The 23574-nt window shown below is 41.3% G+C and overlaps 1 protein-coding gene across 1 annotated transcript in view; it reads right to left on the reverse strand.

The window, feature by feature from the left end:
- The window catches only part of MYO3B (myosin IIIB), a 407188-nt gene that overhangs the window by 382079 nt on the left and 1535 nt on the right, over window positions 1-23574 (reverse strand). The window contains exons 2-3 of the mRNA XM_049616047.1: window positions 5837-6020; window positions 4980-5114 (exon numbers count right to left, since the gene is read on the reverse strand). Coding sequence (XP_049472004.1) covers window positions 4980-5114; window positions 5837-6020 — 319 coding nt within the window. The remainder of the gene's footprint in view (window positions 1-4979; window positions 5115-5836; window positions 6021-23574) is intronic.

Below are 23574 nucleotides of genomic sequence, written 5' to 3' on the forward strand. Positions count from 1 at the left end.
CAGTACAAATGTTCAGTGAAATGAATATTTTAAAAGCATGACAAGGAATTACATTTACCTGCATTAAATAATCCCCTTAGAACTGTAAGAAGGCAACCGTGCCTCCCGCCCCACCCCTGAATGTTGGCGCCTGCAGCCCTTCATTCCCACCCACTCTGCCAGCCATCAGATTCAAACACAGAGGTGTGTCACCATCCCTGCTTTCCTCCCTATGCCCTCAGCATTCAGGAAATGTGGCAGCTGGATGCATCTAGAATTTAATGAGCATTTTGCTGCAAACCAAGAAAAATAGAAAAATCGTTTATGTACCACATCTATTTTCCAAAACACCGTTGAATATTGATTCAATCACAGTATGTGCACTTGCTAAGATGGCCATAATTTCAAGCAATAAAATGTTCCTTGCTCAATAAGCCATCACCTTTCCTCCATGTTATTAAAGAATGGCCCATGCAGTACAATCAACAGGCCTCTATTCTAGTCAAAGCTCCAACTTGCAAAGCTCCAACTAGATTCTGTACTGGCATGTTGATTTGACCTAGTCAGATTGCAGAATTCAGAGGAATTTCTCTTTGGTGCCCTTTTGTTCAGTGGATTTTATCTTTCAGGTGTGTTAGGCTCTACAGAGGGCATAAAGCAAAAGATAAGAATTGTCAAAACTACTGAATAAGATGCCTCAGGAAGCACCCTGTTGGACACCGTCCATCTCTCAGTAAGTCCAGAACAACATACTTTTCCTCCACACTGTTGGGGCAGATTGTGTTTATTTTGCTGACACCAGCTGAAGCCAATGGCTTGCACCAAGAAGAATGAACACTGTGTCACTTGCAACTCTAGAGTTCCAGTCACAGTGGAGAGATGCTCCCACTCTGAGAGGCAGGTGGGCCGCAAGACTCCCTACTTCCATCTTGTCTCTCTCCAGGGTGGACAGGGTCACTGTCACACTTCAAACTCTCCCTTGCTTTCTCTGAGCACAGACAGTACATGTACATAGGATGCAAATTCCTCTCCACTCCCAGGGTTCCTAAAGCTTCCTTCTGACGCCCAGCACTCCAGTGACTCTCATTCTAGAACTCCACCAGAGGCTGCTGTCTGAAGCAGTGCTTGCTAACCATCTCTGGTCAACCCAAAGTACCAGTCTTAGGTTCCAACCCATCAGAGCCCTGTTGCAACCCTGGTTCGTTCACATGATAAACTTGATTCATGCCACAATATCAGTGGGTGAGAACGGCTTTCAAGTATAACACTTGCAATGAAATTCAGGCCTATCCAGGACTTTCTAGGGCCTTAAATAGAAGCAAAAACTGGACACAGGTGTCTCCCTCCCCACCCCCACTCCAACCTGGCTTAGTTATTGAACTTATACACAAATCTCCGATGAAATAAAACAATTTTTTAAAAAGCTAATTATTTTATCCGGTTTTATAAATATTTTACTTTACAGCCTCATTTATGTGCACTAAACTCCAAACCATTTCTTTTAAGTTTAACACATGATTCATATTGAAATTAACAGTTTCTATCTGCTGAACATTTTATGCTAAAAGGGAAAAAGAGAAAATATAGTTTATGCCTTAGCACATACTAGGTATTTTTTCTGAATACCATGCTTTTCTTTCTTTTTTTTTTTTTAATTATTTTTTTTTAACGTTTATTCACTTTTGAGAGAGAGAGACAGAGGGTGAGCGGGGAGGTTACAGAGAGAGACACACAGAATCTGAAGCAGACTCCAGGCTCTGAGCTGTCAGCACAGAGCCCGACGTGGGGCTTGAACCCATGAACTGCAGATTCATGACCTGAGCCCAATCAGATGCTTAACCAACTGAGCCACCCAGGCGCCCCGACCATATTTTTCTTAAAGGTCTAAATTCTTATTATATTTCATTTAGGTGAGAGATAATAGGAGTTACGGAGTTTAAAATTTTAATATTCATTTTGATGAAAACTTATTCACAAATTTTCCAAAATGTTATTATGTGTGTTTTCTCTCCACACCTTTCTAATATAATAGGTGTCTGTCATGAAAGAGACCTTTGGTTTACTTTCTGCTAACAATTAGTAATGAATTTCAGCAATGACATTTTTATTTGCTTTTGTTTTCAGAGTTGTGATGATTTAAGGGGGCTATTAATAACATTTTTCTGTCCTCTCGAATTGCTCTATAGAGTAGCTTCTCACTGGTCCTTTCATCTCATTCAGCGAGGAAAGAGCAAAAGTAACATAAATTTAATCTCAATATACATAATAAGAACAATATTAAACAGATCATAAGTTTATTGTGTGAGTCTCCTAAAGCTTGCCTTGAAAAACTGCAGATAAAGCAAAATAATGAGGGTGCTATGTAGATCATCATGGTCTTCCTGCTGTGTGTGTGTGTGTGTGTGTGTGTGTGTGTGTCCAGAAACTGTTTTGCTCCCAGCCAGAGAAGCCAAGTCTATGTTCCCAGGACTGGCAGTGCCACAGGCAGCAGCAACACATAAAGGGAGACAAGTTCTCAAGTGTGGTTCTCCCTCCAGTTCTGCCATGTCACTCCTTCCTGGGCCTCTGCTCTTCAACTGAATACCAGGGGACTGACCTAAAGAAAGGTCAAGGCCAGTTCTAGAAGCCTAGGAGTCCCTTTTTCTATAAGCATATTATAGGCACTGGACACACCTAACCACCCAGCAGCCTGACACAGATGGCCCATTCAGGGACAAAAAAGACTAAGGATATCTGGTTCCCCATACTACCAACTTTGGCATGGGCCAAAACAACTTGCAAAAAGCATAAATGTCAGCATATTGTATTGCTGGTGTATGAATAATTCAGTATCACGGGGCAACTTCATTACCTGTCTGTGGTCACCCTGAAAAAGCAAGCACCTGTCAGGGGAGCATTTGCATGAGGCTTAGTTCATAGTTCTGGGCTCCTTCTCGTCTTTCAAGGCCATGCCCAGCCCTTTCTGGCTGCCGTGGCCATGCCTGAGGGGCTGATGTTCAATATCCTCATCAGGAAGAGCATTTATTCTCCAGGTGGCCACAGGCCTGAAAAGCCTACCTGCCTGCCTGGTCACATCAAGGGGCGGCCTCTTTTAAAGTCCTGGAAAATTCCTGGAAATTCCAGTTCTCCATGTCTGAACATACAGCCTTTTTCAGTCAGGGGGTGAAAATGAACTGAAACTAAGATTTCTTGGTCACTGTACTTCCATTATTAAATTGCAATGAGATTTAAGACATGGAGATCCTAGAGAGCTGAAGAAGAATATAATCAGACACCCTAGAAACAATACTTTCCATGTTCTAAGAAAAACAGCATTTTAAAAATTAATGTTGGGGCGCCTGGGTGACTCAGTTGGTTAAGCGGCCAACTTCGGCTCAGGTCATGATTTCGTGGTCCATGAGTTCGAGCCCCGTGTCGGGCTCTGTGCTGACAGCTCAGAGCCTGGAGCCTGTTTCAGATTCTGTGTCTCCCTCTCTCTGACCCTCCCCCGTTCATGCTCTGTCTCTCTCTGTCTCAAAAATAAACGTTAAAAAAATTTTTTAAAAAAAATTAACGTTATTCTAGAGCTCACTGTCTGGATAAAATATGTTTTCAGGGAAGGGGTAGGGAATAATAAAATCCAAAAGATGATACTATGAGAACGTGATATATGACAACCAGCCAACTAAATAGACAAAGATGATCTTTGAAAACCAAAGCCACTTACATAGTCATATTCTGAGGAAGGCAATTGATACGACAGAAATGTACAAAGTGGTGTCCCTGCAGATTACCCCATTTGAATATAACAAATGAATTCTCCATACACAGTTGCCATGGCAGCCAGTATATATTGTTCTATGCCCAGGCCCTCTCACAGCCAGGCAAAAGATTCGGACAAGAGGGTAGATGATGAATTGAGGCCTGACCTCTTCTTGCTTGGTGCTTCTCTCTTAAGCTTTCACATGTGTGCACGTGCTCCTGGACTGCATATGGGAGCTCAGGCACGGGGCATCTGCTGGTTCAGAGGGGCAGAATCCAGAACAAATCAGGCTGGGCCTAGTGAGCATGAGGCGACAGACCTGTCTTAATTTACTAACTTTATATATTATCATTATTACACCTTAGCTATTTTAGTCTCATGAGGAATGGAATGGTAGGTAATTGACTCTTTTACACCCAGATACACACATTCATTACCATTAATAAGGAAGAAAAAAGGCAGGATCACAGTGGATACAGTGGTACTCCTTTCAGATTTCTTCTTCAGAGGGAATGCTGCCAGGAACACTGGCTACTCCCAGTTCCCAACAGCACCACTCACTAGGAATTTCCCCTGGCTCCAGGGAACTGCTTCCCCTAAGGTCACACCCCCTTCAGGGTGGCACACAGCTGTGACTGGCTGATGCAGAGGTACAACCCAGGACAGCTCTACAAAAGCATCCACGCTCTCTAACTCCTAGAGGATGGGCAGAGACCTCTGTTGCAACTGCACTGCTATTCCAGGTCTCCCTCACCCAGTCTTGCTCTCCTCACTTCCTTCCAGGTCTAGCTCCTGCAAGAACTCTCCAGTAAACCTGCCACACATGATGCTCAGTCTGTTTTGAGGGAACCTGATCTAAGATGAAGATTAATGAATATGAAAGGACTAATCCCAACTTGATGAGTCCAATAAACCTTGGGTTAGCAATTTTTGAAAATGAGTTGCAATCATTTGGAACGTGTTTTCTACGAAATGTTCCCAGTTTAAGGAAGAAAATAACCTTTTCTAGCTGCACTCCTATATTCACTCGGTAGGAGAAGAAAAGATTGTTAACATGAAGCAGAGAAACATGAACATTTTCAGCACACAGCCTACCTATAAGAACTCCGGAGGAGAACGCCACATCTGGTAAGGTACTTATGACACACAGGAGGGACCAACTCCTCACATGTGTATCTTACACTATTTAAGCAACATTGCATCTGCTTGTCCCTGGTGCTCTGTTTAAATGGATGGTTACCCAACGGGAGCCTCTTACCTCCAGGACCAGCCACAGCTGTCCTCCCACACAGTGATCCGGTTTGTAAAACATCCCATAAAACTTTACAACATTGGGATGATTAGGAAGAAACTGCAAAATGTTGTATTCTGCCTCAATCTCTTCATCCATATCCTGCACAGGGTAAAAAATACATGCCAGATTAAGTCTAATGTGTCAGGGTGGGTACAGGCATGATATCACTTAATAAAGCATATTGTATATTTTTAATGTCATCATTATTGTATCTCGAAAATACTTAACAATGGACATTTAGATCCCAATTAAAACATTCTAATTATTACAACAATAAAATGTCTTTATTATATCTTTTCTTATTCAATAATACTACTATAAATATCTATTTTTATTTTCAAATGTCTGAATTTTCAAAGCAGTTAAGGAGAAGTAGCTGGAAGGGACCCAACCCAGGATAGAACACCTATAACCTCACTGTGCAAGACAGCTTCCAGCATTATAACCTCGGTGTTCAGTGCTCTGGAAGAAGATGCCAGGCTAAGATGAATGAATACCACAAATCTAGATCTTTGTAGCTTACAAGGAGACTAGCCTCTGTAGAAAGGAGTGAAATACATTACTCTTTCCAAGAAAATAACTACTGATGAACTCAGAGGGTCAAAACTAAAACAACAGTAAAATGGACAAGAAACAGAAATTCAAGGAGATTTTTAACTCCAAATGGAGTCCCTTCATGCAGATGAGCTGACAAATCATGACTCATTCTGAGATTTCATGCCAGGTTTCATGAAAATCATCCCTAGAACCAGGAAAAGAAGCTGAATGCTCAATGTGCATAAAACACTATATTGTGGTTGCAATTTACTACCATTACTTACACTGATTGGATCCAAAATTTTTACTGCAGCCAGGCTCCCATCTCTCTTGTTAGTTACCTTGTAGACCTTGCCATAGGTGCCTTTACCTATGGTCTCTATAATTTCCCAGGTATCGGTGGGATCTGGAAGCGATTCAAGTCCAAGCATCGTGGGGTTGTAATGAAACAATCCATACAGATGTTTCCTGATGGCGAGAAAAAAAGTTATGTGCTGTTGCACTTCTTAACTAGCAATCTTAAGGTATTTTTTTCTTTTTTATTTTCCCCTTTTATTTTAAGTAGATTTTTTTAAAAAAAAAACAAAGGGTATTTGAAGTTTTCTTAAGTAATGGTGGTAGAAAGTGGAGGAGTGGGCAACATGATTCTAAAAGAGGAGATTCTATAAGCACTACAGGAAGAAGCAAGAGGGCCAAAGAGGACAACTGGTCACGACTGGACAGTTCTCATTTTAGGCTACCTCTAGGGGAAGTGTCTGAAAGCTAAAGGACTAAGATCTTTGTGCTCAGGTTCTATAACTACGACCAGACCTCGTTGTTGATGGTCACTGGACACCAGTCTCCAACCTCCATGTGCAAAGTGTAGGCTACTAGGAAGGAGGATCTGGTGCCCCTACCAGGCATCAGTCAAAGTCCAGCATTGCTGCCCAGGTCTTGGGTCCTGCAAGGATTAGCCAAGCTCAGACTCCACCCATACAGCAATAGCCCTGTGTGGGAATCACACTGAGTAGTTAACCAGGTGATGCAAACTCACTTTGCCTATTTAGTAAGAACACAGCCCTATGGAGTTAAGTACCAACAGCTTGACAGGCAAATAAAGTCCCCAAGACTGATCCTCTTTAAGTTCAGTTGCTCCTTAATGAAGGGTCCCAAACCTGTCTGCTTCTAATCCCAGCAGAGGGGCCAGACTCCAACAGCAAAAGTCATGACATCCAATCCCCACACAGGGGCCTGGTAGCTACCCAGGCTGAGCACTTCTGCCTCATCTTGGGCATTCCAATCTGCACTTCTAATTCTAATCATTTTCGATACTGCATCCTCTCACAGTGCAGCTTTCTGACCTGCCACAAGAATCCAGTTTTTATCCCTAACCTTTCTGATGGGGGCATTTCAAAGATACTGAAAACCATTACCAAAACAAAATAAAATCCCAGTAACTGTGGGGTTGATGCTGGAAAGAAACTGTCTTTCCAGAGTTCACCTGGCAGGCACACCATGCTTCAAAGGAGCCTACAATCAGTACCTCAAGAGCCCAGGCAATATTTACCCTGGGCTGAGGCACTGACCCCAAAAGACTGGCTGGTCAAATAACTCCTGCCTTTCATCGGTTAGTTTCAAGTTTTGAATAAACTCCAGCCTTTCCTCCTGCCCAGTGTTTAACAAAATCAATCTTTCTCACCACATGCTTCACTATTTTTACCATCTGTACATTACCTATGCTATTATTTACTAAATATGTTTAAATTACTTGCTTTTTCATATTAGTAAATATCTTTTAAAGGCACTTTTATCTCTACCCTAAATGCAAAACCAGTATCATCTGCCATATATTGAAACTAACCACAAAACGATAATTATGCTAGAAATAATAAAGAGCTATTCAAAAGTTCAGCCAGATTCTGCTACCCCATGCTCTTTCTTTCTAAAAAAAGGGAGATAGCTCATCAAATGCTGGAAAGGAATTAAAGACAAGCACAAGGTTTTCCTTTAACGTCATCAGAAGACCTGAAAAGAATTAGCAAGAAAATAACTATGTCACCGTGTGTTTCAGTGCTTCTTATTGTGAGATCCCTAAAACCTCTCAACACCTTGAGAACTGTTCCAGGCCTGGCCTCTACAACAGCAAAACGTTGGACTAGCCAGGGTTACTGGTCAAGGCCAGACAGGTTTGGGAGAGTTGTGAGGAGGGGAGAGATGTGTTTCCCAGAGAGAAGAATCTGGCCCATCAGCCTAGATGGAATTACTTTACACTTGCCAGGGTAGTCCCCGTTCCCCCGCCAGCAGGGACACTCACACCTAGGCTCGGTGTCCTGACAGAGTAGTGCTCAAGTCAAACTGTCTGCATGATCCTGGCCCTTCCTTCCCTGACCAGCCCTGAGATGTGAACTGGCTACTCATGTCTCTGCGCCTCAGTTTCTTCATTGGCATCATGGGGCTGCTGTGACTGGTGATACAACATCTTCACAGAGTTGCAAGAAGGATTGCAAGATGACAGCAGAGTCGGGGCACCTGGGTGGCTCAGTTGGTTGGGCGTCCAACTTCAGCTCAGGTCATGATCTCGTGGCTTGTGAGTTTGGGCCCTGCATCGGGCTCTGTGCTGACAGCTTAGAGCCTGGAGCCTGCTTTGGATTCTGTGTCTCCCTCTCTCTCTGACCCTCCCCCACTCACACTCTGTCTCTCTCTCAAAAATGAATAAACATTAAAAAAAATTAAAAAAAAAAAAAGATGATAGCAGAGTCAAGTGAGCATAATGGGAGCCCAAAGAGGGCATCTGGCATCATAAAAGCAGAGCACCTAGTTCTGGTTCAGAATAGGCAAGGCTCAACAGTTTCCTCTTTTACTTCACTTTTAGCCATGAACTAACGAGAACCAAATTAGTTTTACTCCAATCAGTTAACAGTTTCAGAAAAATGGCTGGAATTTGGTGTGTGCAAAAGAAATTAAATCACAGAATGTGGCAGCGGGAGAGGACTCTGAAGGCCATTGAATCAAGTGGTTTTCTAATGATTTTTGGCCACAAACCCTTTTGTTAAATTCAAACACTTAGAATGCTGGTGTTTAAGCAGAAAGAAGTAGCCCAGGTCTGGCTGAGGCAGGCTGGGGAACCCTGTGCCCCGTATGGGAGACATGGAGGGTGACTATCCTGGTTCACCTAGGACTGCCTCAGCTTCAGCACTAAAAATCTTGTGTCCTGGAAAACCTCTCACAACTAGGCACACTGAGATAGCCTGTACCCTAGTCTCTGAGGCCTCCTCAGAGCATTATCAGAAAGTCATTGTTTAAGTACCCCCACCCCATCCTCCCTTCCCCTCTGGTATGTGCTAAATTGTATTCCCCCAAATTCATACGTTGAAGTCCGAACCTCCAGTACCTCCAGACGTGACTATATTCGGAGACGGAGCCTTTACAGAGGTAATTAGGGGAACATGAGGTCATATGCAGAGCCCTAATCCAATATGACCGGTATCCTTGTAAGAGATTAGGACGCACACATACACAGAGAGAAGACCATGTGAGGACACAGGGAAGGTGGGTCATGTACAAGCCAAGGAGAGAGACCTCAGAAAGAGTCAACCCTGCCAGTACCTCGATCTCAGACTTCCAGACTCCAGGACTGGGAGGAAATACATTTCTGTTGTTTAAGCCACCCACTCTGGGGAACTATGTTATGGCAGCCTTAGCAAACCAATACACTTTTGTTTTGTAGATGAAGAAAATAAAACCCAGATTGGTGTCACGACTGCTTACTAGCAACGTAGGAATGGCAACGTGGGCCTCCCTACGCCTGATCCTGTGATCTTTGTTCCACAGAATAGAAGAAAGGGAGTCAGCTAATTAACAATGATCCTGTCTGACCAACTGCACCAAATATTCAAAAGTTCTGTGGTGGAAATACTCCCAATCGTATGGAAGCCAAATGCCCACAGACCTAACAGACGGCAACCTGCACTCCTTGCCCCCCACCCCCTAGAACAAAAACAACTCACATGGAGAGACTCATCTACAGTTAGCAGCAATGACGAGTGAGATGAGGAAGACCAGGTTCCACTGCCATGCCCACCATGTCTATCTGGGCATCCACAGACAAGGTTAAATAAAAGCGCAACAGAATAAGGTTGCCAGTCCTTCTCTCTTTAAAATCAATACCCGACTCTATCAACTCTCTGACAATTGATTAAACAGTCAGCCCAAACAGTGGCTGTTTATACAGCTCCATAAACGTGGTTAATAATCTGCTCCGGGGAGGCAGCTGGAATAGCCCTTCTGAGAACCAAAAAGCTGCTCCTGGTCAGAATGTTAACCCTGAGGGGACACTGCACTTCTGCCAATGTCTGTTTGGCACATGACAGAGCTGGACCTCATGGAAATAGTCAGGACTGACGGAAAAAGAGCCAGGAGTGAGGGGATGAACCTGAGACCTCAGGACTCTGCAGAACCTCCAAAGTCCCCACAGAGGCACCTGGGACTCCCACAATCCCTGGAATTTGTGTGGACTTGAAATGAAGGGGTAACCCCTCAGGAGTCTACCAACCTCAGGTTATACAGGCTACTACCCTCTTTGAAAGACAGACAGGACTAGTCTGTCTTGGCACAAGAAAGTGATACATTTGTCAGCACAGGGTGGGCCTGAGCAGTTTACAAGCCAATCAGAAGTCCTATCGGCCTGGCCGTGTCTATGTGTGCAGCTGCTCTAAAATGAGACCTGATGAACACTTTTTGTTTTTGCATGTAGTCGTATTATGTAAGTCGATGCCACAAATGGATTTCTTATCAAAGTCACCACTCTCTCAGAGCAAGATTCTGCTGCCCTGTATTACTGTGGCACCCACATCCTTCCACTATCAGGAATAGCTATTAGCAAGGCAAAGAGGACATCACCTGGGAAAGATATCCTCATTGAGTGAAAGGGGGGTACACAGTATTAAAGCAATATTTTCCTATCTTTTTCACACATCATTAGCCAATTATCTAGGAAACAGCCAAACTTCTCATTATTTAAGCTGATGAGAGAGAGGGAGAGAGAAAGAGGAAGAGACAGACCAGGGAATTGGTTGATTTAGTAAGAGACTCTATCCTTGTGGTAACACAATCCCTTGGAAGCTAAGAATAATTGTCTTTTTCTTGTCCTGTTTTGTTTTGTGAAGGCAAACTCCTGGGGAGCAGAAGCTATGTCTCTTTTTGGTGGTTGAGAATATTCTTTCTGTTGGTAAGTACAAATGGACCAAACATGACCTCTGCCTGTTGCCAACAACGGGGGCAGATCTCACACCGCCAGCTCAGTTCCAGATCCCTGCTCCGACAAGAGAGGGGTGGCTTGCCCAGGTTACACATCACACTGTGGTGAGGAGTTTCACATATGGCTGTAAACTAATAGCACAGCTGCTGCTTTATCTTATCAGGATTGAATGTCTAAAGACTTCCTTAGGAGTTCTAGTTTCAATCATCAGCAGAGAACATGGTTTTAAAAAATAAGCCACAGAATGTTCCATAGTTAGGTTTTGTCAAACATGATTCCATAGATTTCTAGTGTCACACACACACACACACACACACACACACACACACACACAAAGTCAGGCATTAGGCTTCCTGATAGAAGAACATCCCACTACCTAAGAAATGGTATTTCCAAAAAAAATTAAACCCAAATCTGATCTTCCAGATTACCAATTTACAGGAATAAAAAGGGACAGGGCAACCACATCATAACACACAGAACTGTTGAATCGCTATGTTGCACCCCTGAAACCAATGTGACATTGTGTGTCAACTGTATTTCAATAAGGGCAGAGCAACATGTTAGACAATACCATCCATGTACAGTAAGCAAAATCCAGACCCTAAATCTCTCCAAGAAACTCTCCCAGACAAATGATCCAATTTCTTCAAACATTAAGTTGCAAACAAAAATAAATTGAGAAGGATAACCTTAGGGTTAAAAGAGGCTTAAAATACATACCAAATGTGAAGTAAAGTGGATTCACACACAAAAAAATATGTAACATTTATCAGATATTCAGATCACTGATTAATTATTTGATGATACTAAGGAAGCATTGTTAATTTTGTTTTAGCTGTGATAATTGTATTTGTGGTTATATTTTTTAAAAGTTTCCTTATCTTTTAGCAATACACAATGAAATATTTACAGGTGCCACAATATGAGGAAAAAATAAGAAGGGGCATTTACACGACACAACGTTGGCCGTGAGGAGTAATTACTAAAGCTGAACACATGGGGGTTCATGATTATATTCTGTTTACTTTTGTATGTTTTCCAATTTCCATAATGAAAAGTTTTTATTTATTTTTATTTTTTTTAATGTTTATTTATTTTGAAAGAGAGAGTGTGTGTGAGCAGGGGAGGGGCAGACAGGAAGAGAGAGAATCCCAAGCAGGCTACGACGTACCATCAGTGCAGAGCCCGACACAGGGCTCCATCCCATGAACCGAATCGTGACATCAATGACCTGAGCCAAAATCAAGAGTCAGACACTCAACCAAGTGTGCCCCCCATAATAAAAAGTTTTTAAAATTCAGTGTAACTAATGTATGTCAGTGTACATTCTGGAATTTATACACTTGGTCAAATCTACCTCCCTAAAGAGTTTCTCCACCACCACTCTCCATGATATTCTAAAGTCTCAAAGTCTCATGAAGGCTAGCACTTTACTCATGTAAGAAACAGTAAATTTTTAACCAACAAAAATACACACCAGCATTTGATTCTAAAGCACCCACATTCATACTGTCAGAAAGTCACCTTCCCAATCCACCTCTAGCTGACTGAGGCACAGGCAATGCCCCTCTGTGGCTGATGTCCCAGCCCAAACTGCCGCTAAATACAGAACTATAGTTAGGAGGAACTAGTGAACTGCTGAACAGCACAAGAAAATCAATAGGCAGAAGAAGGCAAGTGACCTTCCTCTGTCCATCCAACTCCTGTTCTTTCTTCTTGAAGGAAGAAAAGAAAAAGAACATCAATTTACAGACGCTGAAATGAACAAAAAGACTCATCACCACAAAGATCTATAATCTTTTTCATCTTGTCCCTGAGAAAGAAACTGCCCCATGGCATGAAGCTGAATCTGCCCAAGGCTATAAACACAGAGTCACATAAAAGAAGAGAGAAACACACACTAACCAGCTGGGTGGGCAGTCCCTATGCCACTGGTGAAGGGCCTAGAAGAAAAATAAAGAATAGTCCATGGTGAGCTTTGACTTTGGCAAGAAAGAGAATCCAAGCAACAAATCTCACCTGGTGCCCTTAAAACGGATGTGTTTAGTGAAGAAGGAAAAAGTAATACTAATCCAAGGGAGGAAAATGCTCTTGGAAAATTCCCTGTTCATTCACCTGTGTCTTTTCAGAGGCTCTAAGAGCTGACATCGACATGGGGTCAAAAACAAACAGATGAGCTCAATTCTTCCAGGGTTGAAGTGAGCACTAAACATCCTCATTCTGAAGTGTGGCTTTTTCTTCCCTGTCCCACTGCTCTTTCTTTCTTTGTGCTTTGCCTGTCAATTCTTTGGACTAATTTGGATTAATCAAAAAAACTAGACCTGGTGATTCCAAGGCGATTGTACACCATCTCCCTTTCTTTCAACAACAGGTCATAGATTAGACAAAATTACCATGAAATTTATCACTGTGTATTCTGTATGGAGTTTTTAAACGCTAATTGTATGCAAGCCCTAGATTAGGTTCTACAACAAATATAAGTAAAAATAACAAACTCAATTCTGCTTTTGAGGTTCTAAACCTGTTTAGAAAACCCTTAAGACTTCTGGGGTAAGGTGCAACAGTGAAGTCAGGTAACAACTTTCTCTAAAACTAAGTGAATGAACGATGTTAACAACAAAATGTTGAAATCCAGCAAAGATACATTAGCAGCGATTAAACAAAAGAAATGACACAATGTCATGCCATAATATGTGAAAAACAGAATTCAGGGAGAGTGAGAGATGGGAGATCCCACAGTCAACTGCTGTTCTCAACCAGGCTCTCTTTCCCTAGAGGTGTGGTGGGTTTCGGAGTCGGTGAACAGACAAAATTCTGAAAAACCTCAGCAACACTCCCAATTTAGAAAGAAACAGTCAGAGGGGGAGAATTAGCAGCAGGGAAATGAGTCAAGGCTCATTCACTTATATATTCAATAAGAATTTATTAAGAAAGTATTCTATAATTACTCAAAACTAGGCTATGTGGGTCAATAAAAGGAAGTAGAAGAAGTAACAAGGTTCTATTCTAAAACAAATTACATTTCTAAAGATATGCAGAAAAGATGGCTCCTGCCAGGTGGGATGACCCTAGCACAGCACTTTAAACAGTATTTCAGAAAGAAGAGCAAAATCAATATCCATCAACCATGATTGCACCTAATGCCCAGTGCGAGTGCCCCTACATCAGAGAACAAGGTGAACAAGTCTCAGAGAGACAGACATTTCCTGATAAAGCTACTGAATATCACAGCAGAGAGAGAATCTTTCAGGTACACAGAACCAATATAGACACACACACACACACACACACACACACCACAAAACAAAGAAAAAGCAACAGAACAAAAGCTTAGGTTCCCCTCCACTCAATACTCAATATGAGAATATATGTAACCTATACGTACAAAGTTCTGAAGGAGAAAAAAGTGTGAACAAATATTTTTATATTTAGCCAATTTGTCGTTCAAGTATAAAGACAACAGACATTTTCAGACATGCAACAGCTCAGTGACTCCGTGAGTCCCACTTAAAAAAAAAAAAATGACTTGAATGCCAAATCCAGCAAACCAAGAGATAAACGTGGAGCTCTAGTATAAAGTCCGATAGGTCTGAACCTATTTACATTTAGAAATAAGGTTAAACAACAGTATGATGTACATTTACCTCACACCGAGAATGTTATATATTTCAACAATAAAAACTAATAATAAACCAAATTCAACAGTATGGGGGGAGGTAGAGGGAAAAATAACGGTAGAATTTCCTCACATTACTTTCTAAAGATGATAAAGCAAGAAATTGATACTTAAGGATACTACTTGAAATTATAAAGCTAACCAACATTAGCAAAAATAAGGAGAAAATATATGTGTTAATTTTCTTACCCATCTCAGTAGGCAACAGATAATTGATAAATTGATAAACAGAGTTTAAAACCCCTATGTCAATGTATAAAAGAAGTTTAAAAGACCAAAAAATAGACTATAAATCTCTGACATTATCATAAAAAGTACACTTACTTCTTCTGACACATAAAAAAACATACAAAGAAAAGACAATCCATGGCAAAAGAGATGGGGCTGGGGTAGGGATGGGGAGTCATTAAAAACAGAAAATATAATGTAAATTAAGAAGCATGCATCCTATAATAAATAAATATAAGATTTCTCAATGAAGCCAAAATACAGAACAAACCAAATCTGTAGAGATCCACATCTAAAATAAACTCTCCATGAGACTCTTTATAATTCAGAAAGGTTAAAAGTAAAAAGGATATCAAAGATAAACCAGTCAAATGGTAAGAAAAAAGAAAAAAAATCATAATGTTAATATCAGAAAAGAGCAAATTCAAGGGAAAAACTATTAAAGAACATAAAGGGTTATTTGTACGTTCAGTAATAATAATTGAGCAATTACTATGCACTAGGAAATGTTCTATACATTATTAGAATCACCAGAGTTTAAATCAATAGTGTGCTTACACATGTTATAAAATCTTTCACCACCAAAAACAAAGTGTCAAAATTCATAAAAACTTAAACCTCTAGGAGAAACCAACAAAACACAGTAATAGTAACAGACATTGCCACCCATAACAAAACCAGAAGACAAAATAAGAAATATATATAATACAATCAATATGGTTAACCCAACAGATACAGATCAGAGTACAATCCAACATAAAACTTCTTTTCAAGTACTTTTTAATTGTAAATTTCATTTCAGTCAGAGAAGAACACTTAGATACATCATATGAACAGACTAAAAAAGAAAAACCATGTGATCACCTCAACAGATACAGAACAAGCACTTAAAAACTTCAATATCCATTCAGGATTTTATTTAATGCTCAGCAAACTAGAAATATAAGGGTATTTCTTCAACTTGGTAAAGGCATTTATAAAAACCCTAGAGTTAACATCACACTGAACTGTAAAAAACTGAATGCTTTCACCTTAAGATCAGGAAGAAGGCAAGGATGTCTGCTCTCCCTAGTTCTATTCAATATTGTGGGGGAGCCAGTGCAATAAGGCAAGAAAAAGAAATTAAAAGCATCCAGATTGGAGATTAGAAAGGAAGAACCAAATAGACTTTATGTGCAGATGACATGTTCATCTATCTAAAAAATACGATGACATTTACATAAAGCTAGTAGAACTAATCAGTGAGTTTATTAAAAATACAAGATACAAGGTCAGTATTTTAAAATCAATCATATTATATATTATCAGAAAGGAAAGCTTTTCAACAAACAGTGCTAAAACAACTGTATAGCCATATACAGAAAGAAAAGAGGTTTCTCCACCTCTTCCTCTCACATACAAAAAGTAACTTTAATTGATCATAGAACAAATGAAAGAGCTAAAACTCTATGAAACTTCTAATAGATAAATATGCAAGGATGTTCATTGTAGCACTGTTCCTAGTAGAACTAGACACAACTGTAAGGTCCATCATTATGAAGAGACTATGCAATAAATCGTAATAATTACATAAAATGAAATACCATATAACTACATATAATCATTTAAAAGGAAGGAAATGAGTTTTGTGTTAATTAATATGTAAAGAATAACAAAATAAACAATTATGTTTTTTAAGAAGCATTGAACAGTATGTAAAGATGGTAACTTCTGTAAATAAAAGTGTTTATACTTACAGCTACTTTATGTGTATGTTTATGTGTGTGTATCTATATATGGGTGTATCTTTATGTTTGAATTTTCCAGAAAACTACAAAAGAAACTCTTACACTTTAGAAAGAGCTATCAGGAAGGGAAGAGATTAATATAATTTTGAGAAAATTTATACCTTTCTATACTACTCGTTATTTTTTGAGCTAGTGCATATGTTATTTTATTTTCAAAACTAAATAATTTTTTTTAACAAATAAGAGATCCCTACAAGGAGATTATTCTGGCCCAGATGCCTGCTGAGATTGTGGGAGAACAGAAATCATGTGAAGCAGTAGAAACCCACATTGAGAAGAAGAAAGTAGAGAAGAAAGAAACCAAAAAAGTAGAGAAGAAAGAAACCAAAAGGACCATGCTTAAAAGAGGATTGGTAAGTGGGTTCCCTACCAATTCTACACCCAGGCCCTCTGAGGTCTGCTAAGCTTTGTCTGTCCTTAGACATCCATGAAATTTCTTACTACATTCTTCTAAGAAGCTCTCTCTTCTCACAAGCCAATCTAACTCCGCATAAACTGGTTTTAATTCCTAAGAACCCCAAAGAAGCCTGGCCTGTACCCTTTTTGAATATCTTGTATTATTTTATAGTGGAGGTGCAGCCTTACCTTGCTGAAAATGAAGCAATCTGAAGCATGTACCCTGTGAACTCCTGCAGTCAGTCAAGCCTAGCGAGTATGATTTAAATAGAAACTTGTCCAGCAACATTTTAGACTTGTGAGAAAATTTATGATTAAGATTTTCATTTCTGAGTATGTTATTCAGAATAACTTGTCTAAGTGTTATAATATACCCTGTATGAACTACAAACCATAGAAGAATGTTTTTAAACTAGAGAATAGCTTTTAAAAAGCAATCAGAAAAGTAAACAGTGGAAGCTCAGAGGGAATTTGCATAAATATTAAATATAATAAACACCCAGAGACACATCAAATAAGAAAAGACATATCATATAAGCTTGAACAAACTAGAATATAATTCCAAACTATCATATAAGCAAGTGTGTGATACAATGGTAAAGGCTGGTAAGAGACTAGGCCCATTTTTAGGAACTGGCTTAACAAACAGAACCCATCTACACGTGGCTACAAAGAATACATTCAAGCACAGCTTGGATGTCATCTCTTCTAGGAGGCTTTTCTTAATCTTCCCATTAGAGGTGACCTTTCCTTTATGTATCACCTACTCTTTTCTAGCAGTTACCACATTGCCTGACATTCACTGTTCACATGTTGGTCTTTTCCACCAGTGGGCTCCTAGAGAATACGTGTCATGCCTTCCTCATTTTTTTCTGCCTCACAGGCAAATGTCCATTGTATAATAAGTGTTCAATAAATGCTTGTCGAATACAAGATTAAAAATCAGAACTTTAGGGGCGCCTGGATGGCGCAGTCGGTTAAGCGTCCGACTTCAGCCAGGTCACGATCTCGCGGTCCATGAGTTCGAGCCCCGCGTCAGGCTCTGGGCTGATGGCTCGGAGCCTGGAGCCTGTTTCCGATTCTGTGTCTCCCTCTCTCTCTGCCCCTCCCCCGTTCATGCTCTGTCTCTCTCTGACCCAAAAATAAAAAATAAAAAATAAAAAAATAAAAATAAAATAAAATAAAAAAAAGAACTTTAAGAACCAGTGAGGTTTTCTTGGGGCGCCTGGGTGGCTCAGTCGGTTAAGGGTCCGACTTCAGCTCAGGTCACGATCTCGCGGTCCGTGAGTTTGAGCCCTGCATTGGGCTCTGGGCTGATGGCTCAGAGCCTGGAGCCTGCTTCCAATTCTGTGTCTCCCTCTCTCTCTGCCCCTCCCCCGTTCATGCTCTGTCTCTGTCTCAAAAATAAATAAACATTAAAAAAAAAAAATTAAAAAAAAAAAAAGAACCAGTGAGGTTTTCTTAATTAAAAAACCATTGTAGTTTCATAGAACAGTAAGGAAATGAAGAAAAATAAACAAAGAAAAATGCTACAACACTCGAAATAACCACTGTTAACTGTAAATATAATTGCAAATAAACACACACAACCATTGATTCATTCATGTCACAACCTTACTTAAAAAAGTAACCTGTGATGGCCTCCTATTGCTAAATTAAAGTCCAAATTCTTCAGTCACATATTTAAGACCTCCATAACCTAAATGCAGCCTTCCAATCTTATCTTAAAACTCTTTTCAGGGGCACCGGAGTGCCTCAGTCAGCTGAGCATCCAACTGTTGATTTCGGCTCAAGTCACAATCCTAGGGTGGTGGGATTCAGCCCTGCATCGGGCTCTGTGCTGAGCATGGAGCCTGCCTGGGATCCTGTCTCTCCATCTGCCCCTCTCCCCCACTCACATGCTCTCTCTCTAAAAAATAAAAAATAAATTTAAAAATTCCTCTTATTTCCCTGTATCAAGCTTATGATGAATTTCAACTAAACCCCTCACCATTTCCTAAACCATCCTTGGATGTCTGCACCTCTGTAATTTTGTCTGAATGATTTCTACCACCAGGAATGCTCATCCCACCATATCCATTAATCAGGAGTCCTACCACCCTGTCAAGAGCCAGCTCATGTTCATTTATCCCTCCACAAATAGGCAGCTCCTTTTCCTTTGAAACTCTATAGTATTCATATATGATAAGCTGCCTTGTGGTGTCGGTCTGTGAATAAACCTCAGATCCCAAATGAGGTCCCAAACAAGGCAGAGAGACTAATTCATATGCGTCCCCTCTACTTTTATATCAGCTCAACAGACATTTGTGAAACAAAAGAAGAGGTTGAGTATAGTTAAATATGGAAGGCTGTATTTTGCAGTCTCAAAGCAATGACTTCAGCTGACCCCTGAAGAAAGTGCATGCCTTGGATTAGTCGAGTGTGGATTGTGGGAAAGACTGTATACCCCTTCCATTGTGACAACCAAAGACATCCCCTGGCACCGCTTCCAGGTAAGGATTAATTGAAGGCACGACAAAGGGACCATGGGCAGCTGGAGAGGGAATTAATGAGCCCTGACAAGATCTGGCTGGAGCAAAAGAATTACTTCCACCAAAGAGGTGAGAAGAACACCCAACACCATCTATCTTTGAACCTCTCTCATGCTCCTATGGAGGAGACAAGTCAACCGACAACGACTCCTTTTCTTCTCTTTTCCACTCATGTACATACTGAGAAGCAATGAAAAATAAGGTAAAGAATATGGTCTCTAGTCCTGAACTTGATCAAATCCCAGCTTCTACACTTACTAGCTATACTGGCAAGGGGAGGATTGCTCACCCTTCTGTGCCTCTGTCTCTTCATCCATAAAATGGAAATAATGAAAGCACTCACCTCTTAAAGTTGTGTGGTAGTCTCAACAAATAGGAAGCACAAAATACATTATTTATTATTACATCGTGGAAAAATCTGCTAGCTGGAAAAGAGGAATATCACCACTAGATACCCTTTTCGTAACATTGTAAAACCGTATCTATCATAGGGAATTTGCTGAGTAAATACTGAATGTTGGACATTATACCACATGCCACACCTCCATGAGGAAGTAACTATTACTATTTCTATTTTACAGATAAGAAAGCTGATGCATGGAAAGATTAAGGAAGTTAAGCTAGAAGCCAGGATTTAATTTTTTTTTTTTTTTACCCTACTCTGCCTCATTGATTTAAGAAATGTTTAATGAGCATCTGCTATGTGTCTGGCATGTTTCTAGGTGTTGAAGATACAACAATGATCAAAACCAACCATGGGGCACCTGGGTGGCTCAGTCAGTTAAGCGTCTGACTTCAGCTCAGGTCATGATCTCACGGTTCATGGGTTCAAGCCCTGGGTAGGATTCTGTACTGACAGCTCAGAGCCTGAAGCTTGCTTCAGATTCTGTGTGTCCCTCTCTCTCTTCCCCTCCCCAACTAGTGCTCTGTCTCTCTCTGTCTCTCAAAAATAAATAAAAACATTAAAAAAAAAAAACCAGACCCAAACAATGCCTTCATGGAGCTTATATTCTAGGAGGGGGAGAGAGACAATCAACAAGATAAATAAGTATAATATATAGATGATAGGTAGTAATCAATCGCTATGAGAAAAATAAAGTAGGAAAGGTGACCAGAAAGTCAGAGTGGGTGACAGGCAGGGTGGTAACAAGACCAAGGAAGACTCACTGAGCAGGATACATTTGAGAAATGACAGGAAAAAGATGGAAGAGTAAAACTCTGGGGGGCAACTATTACAGATAGAGGATACAATAAGTACAAAGGCCCTGAGGCAGGAGTTTACTTAGCATATTCAAGGAATAGCGAGAAGCCAGTTGCAGGCTACACTGGAATAAGAGAAGAGAAGGGAGAGAAGTAGGTGGTGGAGTCAGAGAGATATGGGGTGAGGGAGAAGCAGATAAATCACGTAGGTCTTTATCAGCCCCTGTAAGGTAAGGATCTGGCTTTTACTTAGACTGAGATCAAAAGCCATTTGTGGGATCTGAGCAGGAAGGGCATGATCTGACATGTTTTAACAGGTTACTTCGGTGGCTACACAGATAGTAGACTGAAAGAGGTGCCACTTGAAGATCCCTTAAGAGCAAAGCTATTGCAACAAAAAAGGATCTCCAGAAGGTATGATCACAATGGATTGGTTTTTTCAGAACAAAGTGCTGGGGAAGCCTCTTTCCACCTATCCTATGATGTCTTGTTGAATACATCAGTTGTGGGGAGCCCTCATTCAATTATATTGCAACTGGGAGCCTTTCTAAAACAAGCTGCCAGGGTGCATCCACAGCAGCTGGCTAGAAATCACTGCACTCTCCCTTATCACTCTTCAGTGTTACCTTCATTTTAGAAGATGAACTTGAACACAAAACTGGCTGTCCAATCTCAGCACAGCGTTGACCTGCTATGATTGGGACGTTTAGAACAGGGTCAAGTGGCAGAAGTCCACAGTCCAGAGAGTGAGGCTTGAGCTTAGCCAGACATTCCACAAAGTGTATGCCAAGCACCCACTCTTTGCAAGCCACTGAAAGACTTTATAATGAATCAGACTCAGTCCTGACCTAAGTGGGCATATGGTTCACACAGTGAAAGGATACAGCTTAAACACAAATCACTACACAGCAGTAAGTATACACTATAGGTTGTAGACTACAGACTAACGACAACTAACATTGGGAGGGAGATGGTCCACCCAGCCAGGAGGATTTGGGGATGGCATCTGACTTGGGCTTTCAAGAGGAAGCTGAAGCTGGACACACAGATGCTCAGAAGGCTTGCCAGACAGATGAAGCAAAAGGAGAGACCGGAAAATGGAGGACTTAAATTGGGAACCACGGCTGGGATAGTTTGGGAGGACCCAGCAACACTCATAAAAATCCCTCAGCAACTTACTGAAAATGTAGATTCTGGGCCCACTCCCCAGCAATTCTGAGTCAATAGTGGGTGGAGGAATCTGTATTTTTATCAAGGACTTTCAAGTAATTTTAACATTCTCTACTCAACTCCACACCCACTTTGAGAAACAATGGTAGAGATGAGTTAAAAACACCCCATGTAATTTCCCCTATTATTCTCTCTCAGATAATCCTGTTTATTTCTTCTAAGCACTAATTGCTATAGATACTATTTTTGTATCTATTTGTTTATTTACAACTGATTCAATCCATGGGGTATAAGTAATGACTTTCCACCTTCAAGCATAGGATTTCACCAGAGAAAAATGAAGTTATTTTTCTCAGTAAACACAAGGATTTTACAGAATGTATTCTATTTGTTAATGCTTTTTCAGCTACTCACGGTTTTTGTAAAGTACAATTGCTTCCAAAAATGAAATCTATTTTTAGGCAGGTAAATAAAAGCTTTTTACCTATCGGTATGATCCCAAAATTCCTACATTGAAGCCCTAACCCCCAGTATGATGGTCTTCCAAGGTGAGGGCTTTGGGAAGTGATTAGGTCATGAGGGTGGAGACTTCATGAATGGCATTCATACCCTTATAAAAAGAGACACTAGAGAGATGATTGCTCTATCCCCACCATGTGAGGACAAAGCAGACCAGGGCCTGGGCTCTCGGCTGTTCTGGAACCCCCATCTGGATTTCCCAGCCTTCAGAACGATGAGAAATAAATATCTGTTGTCTATGCCACCCAGTCTATGATATACTGTTGTAATCGCCCAAACTGATTAAGACAGTCAACAAGCTACATCGTGGATCAAAATGGAAAACTATATGATTTGATCATTTTAAGGCTATGTATGGATGGGAAGAAAATCTTTCAGATTTACAAGATTTCTTTTCCTAACAAGTTCCAATTATTTCACATGTGATGTAAGTAATCAATTAGCACTCCTTGCGGACAATCAGTAAGTCCTGTCAGCTCTACTCTAAAAATAAATTCCTGAATCTGGATATCTGCCACAACCACCACCACTACCACCAGGGCCACCGCAGGCCCCCACAGAGCCTTCTGGGCAAATGAGAAAACTGACCGCTCATCACCTCGGCCAGGCACCTCCACCAGGGCGCTCCCTGCAGCCCCGCCACCTCCTCCAGGTGTCCAGGCCACTCTCGTCTCCCCTGGCCCACAGCCCCGGGCTCCCTTCCTGTCCCCGGCCTCAGTTCTGCCCCCTGCCCCCCACAGTCTGCTCTCCACACAGCTACGAGTGGGCTCTTTTTTCAAAGTTGCATAAAATGCCATTGCAACTAGAACAGGATCCAGTCTCCTCCCACCCTGGCGAGAAAGGCCCCTCTCCCTTTGGGGCCACACCTTCTGCTCGTCTCTCGCCCGCAACCTGCCATCTTGCAGCCAGCCCAGTGCTCCGCGTTCCTTCCCACCTCAGGCACCTTGCTATTCCCGGGTGGGAAACATTCTCCAGCTCCTTCCCACCTTTAAAGGCTCCGCTGGCGTACCTCGGCCTTCGAGGAAACTTCTGGAACCACCATGCTCACGGCGGAGCCCGAGGAGGCTGGCTGAGCGTGCGGGATTGGGCTGGGGTTCCCCGAGGCGTCACCGGCAAGGGTACAAAAGTTGCGGTTGGGACAGGAGTGAGGAGGCGCTGCCTGAGGAAGGAGGTGAGCTTTGTGAGGGGCCCCTGAGCAGAGCGGGGCCCTTCCTGGGGAGTCACAAGGAGCAGGAAAAAAAAAAAGTAAAAAGTTGGTTTGCGTCCTTCTGAGCTG

Source organism: Panthera uncia, assembly GCF_023721935.1.
Source record: "Panthera uncia isolate 11264 chromosome C1 unlocalized genomic scaffold, Puncia_PCG_1.0 HiC_scaffold_3, whole genome shotgun sequence".
In the NCBI taxonomy this organism is placed as follows: domain Eukaryota; kingdom Metazoa; phylum Chordata; class Mammalia; order Carnivora; family Felidae; genus Panthera; species Panthera uncia.